Source organism: Hoplias malabaricus, chromosome Y, assembly GCF_029633855.1.
Source record: "Hoplias malabaricus isolate fHopMal1 chromosome Y, fHopMal1.hap1, whole genome shotgun sequence".
NCBI lineage: Eukaryota > Metazoa > Chordata > Actinopteri > Characiformes > Erythrinidae > Hoplias > Hoplias malabaricus.
The window spans coordinates 78,415,508-78,430,255 of record NC_089820.1 but is presented as its reverse complement, the minus strand read 5'-3'; the positions used below and the strand labels follow the sequence as shown (position 1 = coordinate 78,430,255).

Genomic DNA, 14,748 nt, shown 5'->3' with positions numbered 1-14,748 from the left:
TGTTGTAGACAAACGATACCAGAAAAGGGTTTTTGTCCTTTTCTTTTGTCCAAGGTTAAAAAATTCTACTTTATTCCTGCTGAAGCTAATGCTGCTAACAAGAATTGGAGGTTGTGCAGCAGTTAGCATCGTGCCAACAATATCAGTTTGTTAAGTATTCACAAATATGTATGGTTTCTGAATATTTTTAAAATACTGCAATCTATTATGATTAATAAAGATACAAATCATAGCCAAAAAGGTAAGAGCACATTTTTCAACCCTAAAATACATTATTTTTGTAAATAACAGGGTGTTAACTAGAAATAACAAAGGCTAGTTGAGATTACTCAAAAGCATGCCATAGTCTGAGGCAAGTGTGTGATAATTTCGGCAAGAAAACAAAGGCAAAGGCTAAATATTTAGTGATTTCTAACCCAGGCTCCGAGACAGTACTGTTGGCATATTTGTTTTTGCTGCGGACAGGTACTGAAATATAAGCCTAAAAACTAACACTGAGATTTACTTAAAATTAAGTAAATTATTAAGCTTCTAGCTGTAGATACTTTAGCTTCCAGTCCATATATTTATAGCTCCACTACAAGGCTAAAATGGCAAACCTAAAATGTCAGCTCCACTGGGGGTACACTGGAGTTATGGTTATTGTTAGCGCAGGGAGAAAATTATGGACATTTAAGGTTTCCAATCAGTGAAGGTCGGGAGAGGGATAAATGGAAAACACAGATACAGTGGATTTCACACTCTCTGCTGTGGCATGGCAGATGCTGTGTTGGTCAAATTCTGGCTACAGTCAGGAAGCAGACATTTGGCCAGGACTGGAGAGGATGTTTACCTGTGTCTTTTCCTTTAGACTCCTCTCCTCAGATACTGCACCAAAATATTTAGCGTGAGTGAGAATGACATCAGGTGAACACCCTGTCAAAGACAAATATCTGTGCCAGTTTGGATGGGACAAGCTAGGAACTATTTGACGTCAAGGGTATACACACACACAAACACACTGTGTGTTTGTCTGCATGTGTGTCTCTGAAGAATGTGTGCCCACTACAGTGTGGGTGTGGAGGAAACCAAAAGAATGCTATGACATTCCCCTTCAGACGTAGCACAATTGCAGCCAAAGCTGGACCTTCTTGGTCTATAAGCCTGTCTTAATTCGGAGCTCAGGCTATTTGACTGATTATAGAATCTGGAGCTGAATGTTATAACAAGAGTGTTACCTTTAGCTGGTGAGAGGCACAGCACGGCTATCACTGAAAAGGGAAATTAGCCATGATTTTAAAGCATTCATCTGGGCCATGGATCAAAACTGATGTAAAAACTGTGAATGCTAATTTCTGCTAGCACCTCGAGTGGAAATCAGAGAGCTAACAAATTACATAGAGCAACAGATGGAGAACAGTCTGTAATTGTAAAACTACAAAGTGTAGCAGTATGTTCAGTGGAGCTGATAAAATAACAGCTTGCCAATCAGGGAATATTTAATAATTAAACACTATAACTTACTGTTGTATAAGAGAGGAATATGGTGCCAAGGCACAATAATTCCAATTCTTTAGAACTAACTTATAACCAAAAGCATAAATCTTCTACACTCATTGGATGAATATAGCCATATTAAGCAGAATGTGGAAGCAATCTATAAAGAAATAATTACTCGTACAATTAATAACCATAAGCAATTCCCTATAAAGGGTGGCACAGTGTTGCCAGGGACCTGGAGGTTGTGGGTTCGATTCCCGCTCCGGGTGACTCTCTGTGAGGAGTGTGGTGTGTTCTCCCCGTGTCCGTGTGGGTTTCCTCCGGGTGGCTGTCTGTGTGGAGTGTGGTGTGTTCTCCCTGTGTCCGTGTGGGTCTCCTCCGGGTGACTGTCTGTGAGGAGTGTGGTGTGTTCTCCCTGTGTCTGCGTGGGTTTCCTCCGGGTGACTGTCTGTGAGGAGTGTGGTGTGTTCTCCCTGTGTCTGTGTGGGTCTCCTCCGGGTGACTGTCTGTGAGGAGTGTGGTGTGTTCTCCCTGTGTCTGCGTGGGTTTCCTCTGGGTGCTCCAGTTTCCTCTCACGCTCCAAAAACACACGTTGGTAGGTGGATTGGCGACTCAAAAGTGTCCGTAGGTGTGAGTGTGTGAGTGAATGTGTGTGTGTATGTCTGTGTTGCCCTGTGAAGGACTGGCGCCCCCTCCAGGGTGTATTCCTGCCTTGCGTCCAATGATTCCAGGTAGGCTCTGGACCCACCATGACCCTGAACTGGATAAGTGCTTACAGATAATGAATGAATGAATGAATGAATTCCCCATAAGTACCTTTTATTCATTCATTCATTGTCTGTAACCGCTTATCCAGTTCAGGGTCATGGTGGGTCTGGAATCTAGTACCTGCTATTCCATAAAAGGTTTAAGAACATATGTAGTCATTCACAACCAATTGGCACAATATATAAGTACATTGAACATTTTATTTGAATGACACAAATATATATGCCACAAAGAGGCAGACTGAGTGAAATCCCACCACTTTGTTTATCTTTGTTTATCTCTAGGGTCACTGAAGTCCTGTTTGTCGTGGACACTTGGTGTAACTCTTAGCACACCCGTGACATTCAACAGGATCGCTCCAGTAATGCTTCAGCTTCAATGTGTTTCCACCTCTCTCTCTCTCTCTCTCTCTCTCTCTCTCTCTCTCTCTCTCTCTCTCTCTCTCTCTCTCTGTCTCTCTCTCAATGCATATTTCCTTCATTCCATTTTCTCTACTAGGAACAGGCATCACTGTCTCAGACTAGATTATTTTTGGCTGGGTGGAGGAGAGAGCAAGGGGTGTGTCAGAATGTTGGTTGTTTGAAAGGACATTAGTTTAACAGTGTTGCGTTTGGTTCAAATATTGGTCCAAGAATCACACTTACCACAGGGCACTAATTTAGAGAACCCAGAATGGTTTTCTATGGCATCAAGCAAGGAACAGTTGAAGGAACCTTTATTTTTAAAGATAAGCAGTTTGGTTTGAACTGCACGGCTCAGCACTAGTACGCTTCAATGGATAAAAAATAAACAAAAGCAGTTGAAATAAAACAAATCTTAAGAATGATGTGGGTTATTTTCAATTAATTAGAACATTTTGCAAGTTTCAACCTGGTGCCATATAATCCTCAGTGAGGTAGGTAATACAGACAGTAGTAGTTTAATTCAGCAGGAAAATGTCAACTTAAGCATGTTCAGCTTTAAGTGTTCCACTTGTGGCATATTTTATTTCCACTAGGGGCTCTTTAATGAAACGTCCATTTATAGGGACCAGAAATCAGTCACTCCAAAGAACTCTTTTAAGGACTGTAGTGGAGGGGACTTGAAGGATGGATGGATGGATGGGTGGGTGGATGGATGGATGGATTGATGGAGGAATGGATAGATGGATGGATGCAGGGTGCTTACTGTGTCTACGTCCATGTCTATACCTCTCTCTTACTTAATGTCTGAGGCATGACTGAGGTCACAGAGTACACTAATGGTCTTTGTTAGCCATCGCTAACTATCCCTGCTGCTCCACTGCTCATTTCCCCCAGTGTTTGCTCTGCTGAATCATGTCCTCCTCATTTTTAGAGTTTTATAGAAATAACTGCAGGAGTCCAGAGAACCTGTTGACATTGTGACTGTGTTCACGCCTACGCAAGACTGCTCTCTTTTTATACCTCAGGAGAAAAGAACTAGCCCTTTAGCTCGGTTGTGTAGGATGATGTTAGTGTTAAGTGCAGCCTGAGTGAAAGGTTCCAGCACTTTGCACCTTAGACATTGAGACACTTACAATTTGTAAAAAGTCTCAATTCCCCTTGCATTGCTGGGCAATATTCAATGTCTGTTAGTTGACATAATCAGAAATGAATGATTGTCTTGGATTATGTGGAGCTGTCTAATGAAAGGCATGCATGGCATGATAAGGAAAGGCCTACCAAGCTGTTGGGGTTGGACCTGAAACTTATAAAAATATAAAAGGGCATGCAGCACGGCTTTTATGAAGGTATGAACAGTTATTTAGGTGTTAATAGTGCCCCCTAGTGGAGAACTTATACCAGCTAAAAGTGCGCGAATGAGTGAGTAAATTACAACCATGTTCTATGACCGTAGAGAGACTGTAGTGAATAAAGTAAAAAGGATAAACGTTAGAGATGAGACATATTTCTTACTCTTGTCTTTTGACAGTTAATTACATGCTGATGTAGAATTTCAGTGTTTTTATTAATGTAAATGCACTTATATGTGATCTAAAAAAAAGAAACAAGCTCCAAGTCATAAACATAACAACTCCACACAGTCAAAGATCAAGCTGTCTCATTTTTCTTGAAGGTTTGTTTTGGAAGTATAATAAATGTAGCCACAGCCCATTTAACTTTAAACCTGTTGACTGAATCCTTCGTTCAAAAGGTTGGAACATGTTGAAAAGTACAAGAAAAAACATGCACATGCTTTTAAATTAGTGCCATCATAACTCATAATCTGGGGCACATGTGTATAAGGACTGTGTGACTGATTTGGCACTGCGTAGTTTGGGTGCTGCCACCGACCAAGAATAATAACTGTGTGTAAATGACCCGGTGCACTGTGCTAACCCTCACCCACTTAGCAGCTGGTCACCAGGCCCACCAGGCTCATTACTCTTCCACAGGATCAGAGAGCAGAGCCTTAATGGAAGGTGTCATGCCTAACATAAACTAAAAATATAGTTGAGTAATGTCCTACAATGGTTTGAATATTCATTCTTGCCTCAAATCATATTGTAAATGTCTGAGGTTTTAAAGACATATTTATACCAATCAAATCCATCAAATTTGTCGTACTTTTTCTTTTTCTCTACTTGTATGTCCATGCTGTGATATGTGTTAACCCCATCCTCCTGATGTCAGCAGCTAGTCAAATGAGGGGAAAGGAGAAAAAAGTAAAGCTTATAGATCATTGGAAAACCTATCCACTGCCCACTGTCGGTTAAGTTGGAAATAGAGGCTAATTTCACACTGATGTAGGTAGTTTCTCCCCAGGCTGGACCACTCTCTTTGGTCTCTTTTCTGTACTTCCCAAGTCCACAGTTAGGCAGCTGCAGCTTATTCAAAATGCAGCAGCTAGAATTCTTAACAACACATGAGAACTAGCCGCATCACTCCTGTTCTCAGAGCACTTCACTGCCTCCTGATTTAACGTCCTATTAATTGTTTATAAATCAATAAACTGCCACGGATCAAGGTTATGAACCAAGTAGACCACTCAGATTACTGGATACTATATTTAAAATATAATATAGCAATATAGCACACTGTGTTAGCAAAAGTGTAGACAATTTCTGTATGAATACTAGATTTGTGTGAACACTGCACATTTATTAATGATTTATGCTATAAAGTAACACTGATAATTAGTCACGGTTACTTTTTGTGAACATAGCATATTTACACACAGAAGCATTAGCATTGTTGACAAGTTCTGATTTCTGGACAATGGGCATTAATATGTTAGCATGTTAGCTAGAATCAGAGAATCAGTTGTTTAGTCATGACAGTCTATGCTAATGGTTGTAGCTAGTCTGGTTCTGTTTTAGCTCAGTACTGTCATGTTGGTTGGCTAGAAAACCAGCATCCAAAATGCTGTGGTGGTTTTCCTGGTCTGAGCTTGTTTTTCTAGTAGGGAGTACAAAACAAACTCTAACACTGTTGATTAGCTGTGGCCCCCAGAATGCTAAGTGCCTACTGACTGACTGAAAATGTTGTGTTGAAGCACATTTCTTTGCAGAGCTTATTAACATTTAGATGTCAAGTTCTGACATTTTCACTAATGGCATCTAATGGCAACACTTTCCAGGAAATTTCCTGCTGAAAAACAGTGGAGCATAATCAGAATTAATGAGTCCACCTCCAATAACTTTTGCTGTTGTCTAGACACAGTCAGTGCAGTCGTGGAGTAGCCTACTTAACACAGAACCACAACATATCAAATTATGAATAGCCATTATTCCATCATCCGTGGCAATGATGAATTTAAGTCACTGAGTTCATGTGTTAATTGTTTTTACTGATTTCTCTGTGATTACTGCTTTCTTTTCAACTGCCCTTTAAAAACGTTGAAGAAATGGCAGCTGTAAAAAGTCAGTCCTACAATTTATATAGACATATTTGAAAAGCTACAATTTGCATTTCAGATCTGTGCAGGTGCATAAACCAAACATTTAAAACTATCTATATGTATTTTATACTGTAGAGGTGCCAGTCATAAAGGCTGCATTTAGGAGTGTATTCCTACCAGATCTGGTATATGTATGAGACTATATATTACAGTATAGACTGCACTATAGTACCAGTGAATAAAATCCATGGTTTGAGAGGGTACAATGGGCCCTTCAAGGATAAGTGATGAAATTCTCAGACAAGACTTAAATAAATACAGACGTAGACGCTGTCAGGACTGGAGACACTGATCTCAACTGTACACATATCCTATGGGAGGGATGTTCAGGTCTGCTCAACATGTACATGTTGTTAAATAAATATCCACAGGTCCACTCATGTAAATCAGTGTATTCAGAAGTTCCTATACATATTAGGAAAACATCACTTATAATGACACTGTACACTGTTTTAATGTAGATTGTGAAATAATAACATCACTTTTGGCAGTGCTTTAAAAAGCTTCCACTTTTATTGATCTGGTGAGCTTCATAAGACATTCTTGAGTCATTTTAAAGTCTTTTGCGTCTTTCAGTAGCCTAAAGCGCCCCCTTCTGGCCACACTAGGTCAATGCTACTACCCCAATGCAACAGTCTATACACATGGCTTATAACTGGCTATAAATACAGCTTAAATAACTCCAGTATAGTGTGCAAAGTGAATGAATAACACACTGTAGTCAGGTCCAGAGGACAGAACCATGCTTATACTGGATCACAGAACACAGGTGGAATATATCCTTCTCTTTTGAGACATTTCGGGCTGCGGATTTTTAAAAATACAATGATTGTTTACTCGCCAGACCCTCGGGGTCAGGAGGATTCGTAAGGTCTTTGCTTTCTTCAGCCGTAGTTCATTATAGCAATGATGTAAAGGAATGTGAAAAACACTTTCTTTGGTCATCGCAACAGTCCACTCACAGTCATGGAAATACGTTGCATAATATTTGGGTGCCAGGACTGAATCTGGACTTTGTTTTAGTCCCATCAAGGAGCAGCTTATTCCGTCTTTTGCGCTTTACTTTAAAGGGTAAGAACTGAGGGGCCGGGTCACCAGGAGGTCTCATGTGGGTCTAGAAAGGGCAGCTTTGTTCTGGTAGTGGACACAGTGCAGTCAGGCTTGAGTGAAGACTGAGAGAGAGAGAGAGAGAGAGAGAGAGAGAGAGAGAGAGAGAGAGAGAGAGAGAGAGAGAGAGAGAGAATGAGAGAAGATAAGTGATCTGTTTCTGGAGCTTTCCACTGGAAACACTTCCTCTTCCAGTAAGACATCCCTTTACTTTGCTGTTAGAAGCAGATTCACTTTGTGGCATCCATCCCTTTAAAGACATCAACAACAACAAAACAAGAAGAAGCAGTTAAATGACTCAATACTCAGAGCTTTTAAAGACGTTTTAAAAAATAGACATAGCCATAAGCATTAGGTAGAGCAAGGGATATGACAATATTGTGATAAATAAGGTCTCACATTTTTTTGCTGGAATCCAATGGGGACACAAATGGTCACAGCTTTACAGCTTTTAGTTCTTCAAATTCTACTGAGAATATTCCACCAACCAAAAATAACCCGTCAACAGCATCCTAATCATCTAATCAGCATCCTATCTGACCTCACAAATGCTTTAGTGGCTGAAAGCAATCAAGTCCTCACAGATATGTTCCAACAAGTAATTCCCAGAAGATTAAAGGGAACTACAGCAAAGAAGGACAAACTATATTTAATGCCCTTCTTTCCTGGTCAGCTGAAGCAGCCATGGCGTAAAAGTTAGAGAAGCAGACTGGGGTCGTGAGGAACACTGCTTCAACTGGAGTCAGGACAAGCAAAAGAAAAAAAACAGCACTGTCTCCTCCCTCAACATCCACACCTGATATGCCCTTGAACAAGCCATCTATCCCCCAAGTGTTCCCCTGGGCCCTGGGATGGCTGCTCACAAATCCAGGTGTGGGTGTGTGTGCTCACTGCTCCTAGTCCACTAGTGAACATGTGTTCACTGTCACGGTTGGGTTAGATGCAGAGGCAAAAGTTCACTGTACATTCTTTCCAGTCCTGTTATATGCCTTTAATGCCATTATCAACAAACTGAGTCTCTCACATATGAGCAAAACTCACGTGTACACCCTTCCTGAGTAAGACCCATCAAAGCCAGTATTACTTTCAGTAATACACTGTTATATTTATCCACAGCCTTTGAACAATAACTCACATTAGAGCACCAAATAACTTCAATTGGCCTTTCCCCATTCTATCAGAGGTGCTGTGAGAAAACCAAATTGCACAGCACCAAGCCTGAGCTTGTTTAACAGCATGATTTAAGGGTGTGATTAATGCACACTGTTTGGCTCCACGCTGGAGGACAGCAAAACTGATTAGGCGAGTGCTTTATTAAAGCGGAGGAGTGTGGCTTTTGCCACGGCTTAAATGCAGTGCTGGACATGCCAGGGTGTGCAAAAGGATGCTGCTTAATAAAATAAAATATAAATAAAATGCCATAGATTAAACATGATGGAGAATAACTCATGACCAGAGCATATATATATATATGTGTATATATATATATGTGTGTGTGTGTGTGTGTGTGTGTGTGTGTATTTTCCCAATCTGCACTGTTGCATTGAAGATAAATTTCAGCTGAAATTTAAGGACTGAATGCTTCAGATCTACTGGTAGAAAACTCTCAAGCAGGTATATACATCAGTGCTTCCAGTAACACTGTAACCATAGTAACCGGTCATGACACACATATGTGGTCTTTAAAACACCCTGGACACCTGAAGTGGCTGTCATAATTGATTTAAAAGACAATTCCTAAGTCTGTGGCACTCAGAGACAAGAAACTGAAAACAGACTTGCTTTCTTGCAGGACAGAGTGGTGTTACAGTGTGTATTAGATTTGTCAGAGCAAGAATGCTGATGTAAGATCAGCTCTCTCCTGAAAATAATCATATAGATAGACGCAGCTGATTTAAGACCTTCACTCTGGGGAACAGGATACATCCAGACCCAGATAGCATCCATTTATCTTTTTCAGATCAAGGCCCATTGTGGCACTACACTCAAAAAGTCCTCATATCCTGGGGAAGAAAACAGGCTTCCAGTGTTGAAGCCATTTGGTCAAACTGGGAAAGAAAACCTGGCTTTTTCAGGTGGCTTTGTAAACTTGCAAACATTCAGGGAAATTTCCAGAAGGAATTTTCATTAGCGTTGACTCAAACAGCTGTATAAAAAACAATATTAGCATGGTTTGGAATATAATCACATTTCTTTTCTTAAGTGGTAAATATGTGCTAAAATGCTATTAGCTAATTTCGCTAACAAACACTGGAAAGCAGTCACCATCCAAACTGTTTTTGAAAATATATTCACAAATTGTCTTTTGAAGCGTTCAAACTGCAACAAGCGAAAAATCACCATGTCTTTTGTCTTGTCTGGTAAGTGGACAATTGGGAAAATTAGATTTTTTTTTTGCTGCAGCTTTGCCACAGAGGTACAATGAGACATAATGCTGTCAGTCAGGCGGCCAATCAAAATTCCTTTCATCCAGTCTAACAGTGAAATTACACTAGATCCAGATGTCAGATACAGATGTTGAACTCCTGAGGGCTGCGCTGATGATGCTGAACTCTCTATACATGTCCACATGCCTTGTTATGTCTTGTGGAATTGTCTGGCCACAACTTTCCTGGGTGCCGCTGAAATAAAAATAATTCTGAGCAGCAGAAAGAATCACAGCCAGACCAAGGCTTTCTAAAGGGCGAGCTTTTATTATTCTAGTGGCATGCTAAAGCAAAAAGCCGTTTCTTTACGAGACTGTTATTTATGGCTCTGATATGAAAAGTAGATTAAAGTCTGTAGGGTTTTATTTCCCTGGACTAGATTTTAATGAGCGCTGCTAGTCTTATCTGAGGTACATATTAAAAGACTATCATATTATTTGTGTAATTCGGAAAGCAGCTGTTGTAATTAGTAAGCTAATTAGCTTCACCGGCTAAAGATGTGCCATGCTACAGGGATTCCTCTTTGTCACAAGTAAAATAATCTCTCCCAGTTAAACAATTTGCACATACTTTTAACGGGCAGATTGCAAGGCATTTGTCAAGTCAATAAAACACAAGTGGGTCAGGTTAGCACAGCACCATATGCCCAGACACTCGTAACAGTCTAGACTTTATGATCTGTGTGGGCTAGCTCCACTCAGGCTGCACTGCTGTCAGAGTGTGGGAAGTTAGATTACACTTTAATGAATACCACCAGCAAATAATTAAACACTCACAGTGGTCACCACTGCGGAGGAAGCCACTGAACCTGCTTTTGAAGGCTGGTTGTGGATCACTGGCCTATGGACGTTGTCTGTAAACAAGTTGCTTACAAAGGTCAACTGTGTTTTGAGGATGGAGCACATGTTTGGGACACTCCCTCCAAAAGCTTATGGTCAGTGCTCACAGCTTGCTGCGTTGGGTGTTGGGCCGTGTCTTGTCTCCTCCCAGCTGTGGGCGGCCATCGTTTTACACAGCGTCTGAAAGTGCCTGTGTTTATGGAACCATCACAAATATCGTACAAGCTTGCCTCATTCGCTCCGTCACCAAGCCAAGTGGCGCCTAATCAAAACCAGACAGTAGGTCTGGCTCAAACATTGAGGGGGAGTTAGAAAAAATAGCCTGCTATAGCACATGCCCTCCACTAGAGGACTACCAGCAGCTCTTGCCAAACCTCAACCACTGTTTTCAAAACATGGCAGGGAAAAAAAATGTAGCCTAGCTCTTCCTGTACACACACTATTTCTGCAGTTGAAGAATGAAACCAGAGTGATGAAGGGTCAGATAAAGACTTGGCTTCTTTTATCCTCTCCCTCCACTCAACTGCACTGCTGAAGCCCACCAAATACATCTTAACATTTCTAAGTGATAGCACCATTAGGTCATGAGGTGATCTTCCTCCCTAAACAAAAACTATGTTCACATGTTCATCATGAAGGCCCTCAGAAGATCAGATAAGCTAACATGCCGTACAGAGACTGCCCAACTGTGTTTCAACATTTCTGTGTAATTAAATAGTGAAGATATAAATTCATTCAGAGCGGTGTGATGCAAATGCTTCATTCTGAAGGAGTGTTCAGAGTTAGCGCTCACAGTGGTGGTGATGGGAACCAGATGTCTGCTGTGAGAAAGTTATGTTGAATTCAGTGTTTGATGTTGGTGGCATTTATTTTTGACAGATTTTAAATATGATTTTAGCTTGTAATGGATTCTGGAAAATATATAACAATGATATTTATGTTTTTTTTCCCCATGATTTACCACTATTTCACTACATCCACCCTTAAATCGAATGTAGACAATTCTGGGGAAACAACCTCACCTCTATTTGTGTTCATTCTGAAGCTACATATTTTAAGGTGGAACTGTATGTTTGAGTATGACACGTTACTGTAACGTATTTGTGGCTTAAGTTTTTATTCACTGTTTGAATTACCACAGAAACTCATTTTAACTTGAGCTGTATAGTTTAGTAGCACCCTCTGTCTGTGTTTACTTTCATGCAGTTAGCTGCCTATCGAATTTGGAGTCAGTTCCACCTTAAGCAATCAGTAACATCAAAAGTAAGTGAATAAATATTACCCACAAATGGAGCACTTTTCATCCTTTTCAATTTTCAGAGGTCTCTCCACCGTCCAGACTGCTCCAGATACTGTTTCTCAGTTGTGGATCAGCTAGCGATGCACAGAGAGAAAGCCTGAGCTAATATAGCCAAAGAGCTAGCAAATGGTGAGGAAACATCCTCCAAATTCTATAAAATGTTTTATGATTAAAATCACGACTTTTGCCTTTAAATATGCAACCTCACATGAAATCGCTGGTTATTTTTGACAGCAAACTGACAACAAAACGGTATCCCTGTTTCCCATTAAAGTACTCTGAATGAATTTACATTGATTTAACTTGGTTAAAGTTTTTGATAAATCGGAGGACTTAAACTTTAAGGAGCAGAACACTGGCCAGCCCCTCGGCACACCTACTTACTGAGGCGAATGTATTCTTGAAAATGACACTATTAATCTCCATATTCTGGGCTGGGAAAATGCATTATTTATAGAATATTTATAAGAACCTTCTTGATTGCATCCTGAATTGCATACTGATGAACTTGGTGACGAAGCGACGTCGGCCAGGCCTCTCAATGAGCCAATTTCATCCACACTTTCCAGAGTTGATTAGCTCTGGAACTCTGAATTACCCTGGAGTCAGTAGCATTGACTCCCCCGTGCGGAAAACAACAACACAAACAGTTACCAGAGTTTCCGAGTGCAGTGCAGCATTAATGCCACAAACAGATGGAATAGATCACTCGTGACTCAAGTTAGGACCATATTAGCAGGGGAGAGTGTGTCGTCTACTGCTTTTACCCAAGTGGCAGATGTTCAGTTTTTGAGAAAATGAATCAGCCACCTCCTTCGCCTGTTGTTTCCCAGAATGAATGACTAAGAGTCTAGATGGTGATGTATGCTGTTTTTTTTTAAGTGAGTTGCGACAGAGACCTTTTCAAACCCTTTCTAATAATTTTGATGGCTTTTAGGAACCTGTTGTTGGTGGAATAAAATGTGTGCCCAGAAATGTATGCATGAATAGGGCTTAGCACAGTGAAGAGCACATAAACAATAACACTCAAATATGCATTCATGATGAACAATCCTCTTTTGAGGACACTCATTGTCCACTCACCCTGAGTTACCTAACCATGTAGAAGCTGGGGAACAATAATCCTATTTGGGTTGTTTATGTGTATGTGTGGGTGAGTCTTGTCCTCGGGACTGCAGTCAGAGCTTTGAGGCAGCTGGACTCCCCTGTTACCCCCTAAGCCCTTTAGACCATAGTGGTAGATAGATGTTTCTGTTTTCCAGGGTAAGGGGGTATCTTCAGGACGTTTGAGGGATGCCTTGAATCCTGAGGGGGCATTTTGACTTGTCCGTTCTGGGGATACGGTGGGGGTTTTTGGGTCTTGACCAAGCCAGCAGGTGTCAGAGGGAAAGGGGGTTCCAGAAACTTTGAGGGCACCGTGTGAACCATTTTGCTTCTTTGATGCTGGAGATCTTTGACTTTGACTCTGGGAGGTCTGGCTCGTAAGCAGTCTCCATTGGCAGTGCTCTTAGTCCTCTGCGTTTCTGTAGCAGAAGCATGATTCATTCCCCCGCTGCCTGCCGACTCTACAGCAACTGGACCGTGCACAGGAGAAGAACCGTTTGTATGGTTCTTTGTGGCCGTATGGTTGCTGGCGCGAGAGGAGGCCACAGCAGCTATGCCGTGGTCAGTCAGGGAATGGGCAGTCCTCGACTTGACACCTGGCTGAGCGCCGTCTCTTTGTGGCGGTTCCATATCACTGTTTGCGTTATGGACAAGGGCCACAACTCCAAAACGGCTGCCTGGTTGCCTGTAATCCTGCGGAGGACCGTTGCATGGATTCTGCTCCTCCTCACCCAGGTCGATGTTGGAGGTCAGAATATCAATCTGCTGGACCACCTACAAAGATAAATGCAATCGTTAGGCTCATCCAAAGCATGGAGTGTAACCATTTATTGCATGATGTTGCCATATGGCAGCAATGATTTTTTTTTTTCCTTGACGATAAAACATCTAAGTCAATATTTTTCTATTCTTTAGGGAACTGAAAGCAAGTAACATGGAATACTTTTATCTGATCATGTGCCTTCCTGCTGCATTCTGTACTTCTATATTTTACACACAGCACATAGTGATGCAGAAGCCTGTTGTGTTTAGTCCAATATTACTAACAACATTCAGGGGAAAAAAATACACTCTGTGGGTTGTGAGCTGCTCTTTGTCATAAATAAAACCAGTGTAAAGTTTATGGGTCTCATACAAAAGGGTAAAATATAATTGTTGCCATCTGGCAACAGCATGTGACAGTACTCAGTTTCTAAGTGAAATCTGCAGTACAGTGTTGATGGTTTTATCCAAAGTTTTCCTTACAATATTTAAACAAGTTTGGCTCTTGTTTTTTCATGACTGCTCTATGAAAAATGCTTTGTCATTTTGCCCTGTTTTTACCCAGATTTTACACACTGCACACTTTGCAGTTTGGTTGCAGTTTGGTTGTCACATGATGTTGTTGCTGGCAACAAAATGCAAAGTATGCACTCAAGGGTAGCGCTTTGTTGTTTATCCCCAAATTTTGGCCAAATGTCTTTAACTATTACTTGTCGTCTAACCCAACCTTTCAGTGTATCTCTCCTTTTTGCACAAAGTGCCCCCAGGCTTGGGAGGGTAAGGGTGAACACATGCTTCTTCTGAAAACACATGAGCCCAACCTACAGCTACTTTTTGAACGTAATGCCAATGAGCAGCTTAACATGCCAGAGAAGAATGCAAACTGCCCAGATAGTTCACATCAGCTGACAGATGCCTATGCTAGCTAGCTAGCTGTGAGCAGAAAGATGGGGAAGAGTCGGTCCTAATGTGCTCACCAGGACAACCAGCCTCAGATGGCTGAAGCATTACCAGGTTTTGCTACTTAGACTTCTGTGTATTAAGTATTGTTTTTAAATATCTA

The 14,748-nt window shown here is 41.1% G+C and overlaps 1 protein-coding gene across 2 annotated transcripts in view; it reads right to left on the bottom strand.

Moving 5' to 3' along the window:
• Positions 1 to 6,655: 6,655 nt before the first annotated feature.
• LOC136678948 (uncharacterized) overlaps positions 6,656 to 14,748 on the bottom strand; it is a 10,757-nt gene continuing 2,664 nt past the window's right edge. Inside the window, exons 2-3 of one of the 2 annotated variants that reach the window (XM_066657153.1) lie at positions 12,903 to 13,697; positions 6,656 to 7,319 (exon numbers count right to left, since the gene is read on the bottom strand). In XM_066657153.1, the coding sequence (XP_066513250.1) occupies positions 13,044 to 13,697 (654 nt within the window). In that variant the 3' untranslated portion in view covers positions 6,656 to 7,319; positions 12,903 to 13,043. The other variant, XM_066657154.1, reaches the window with a different exon arrangement.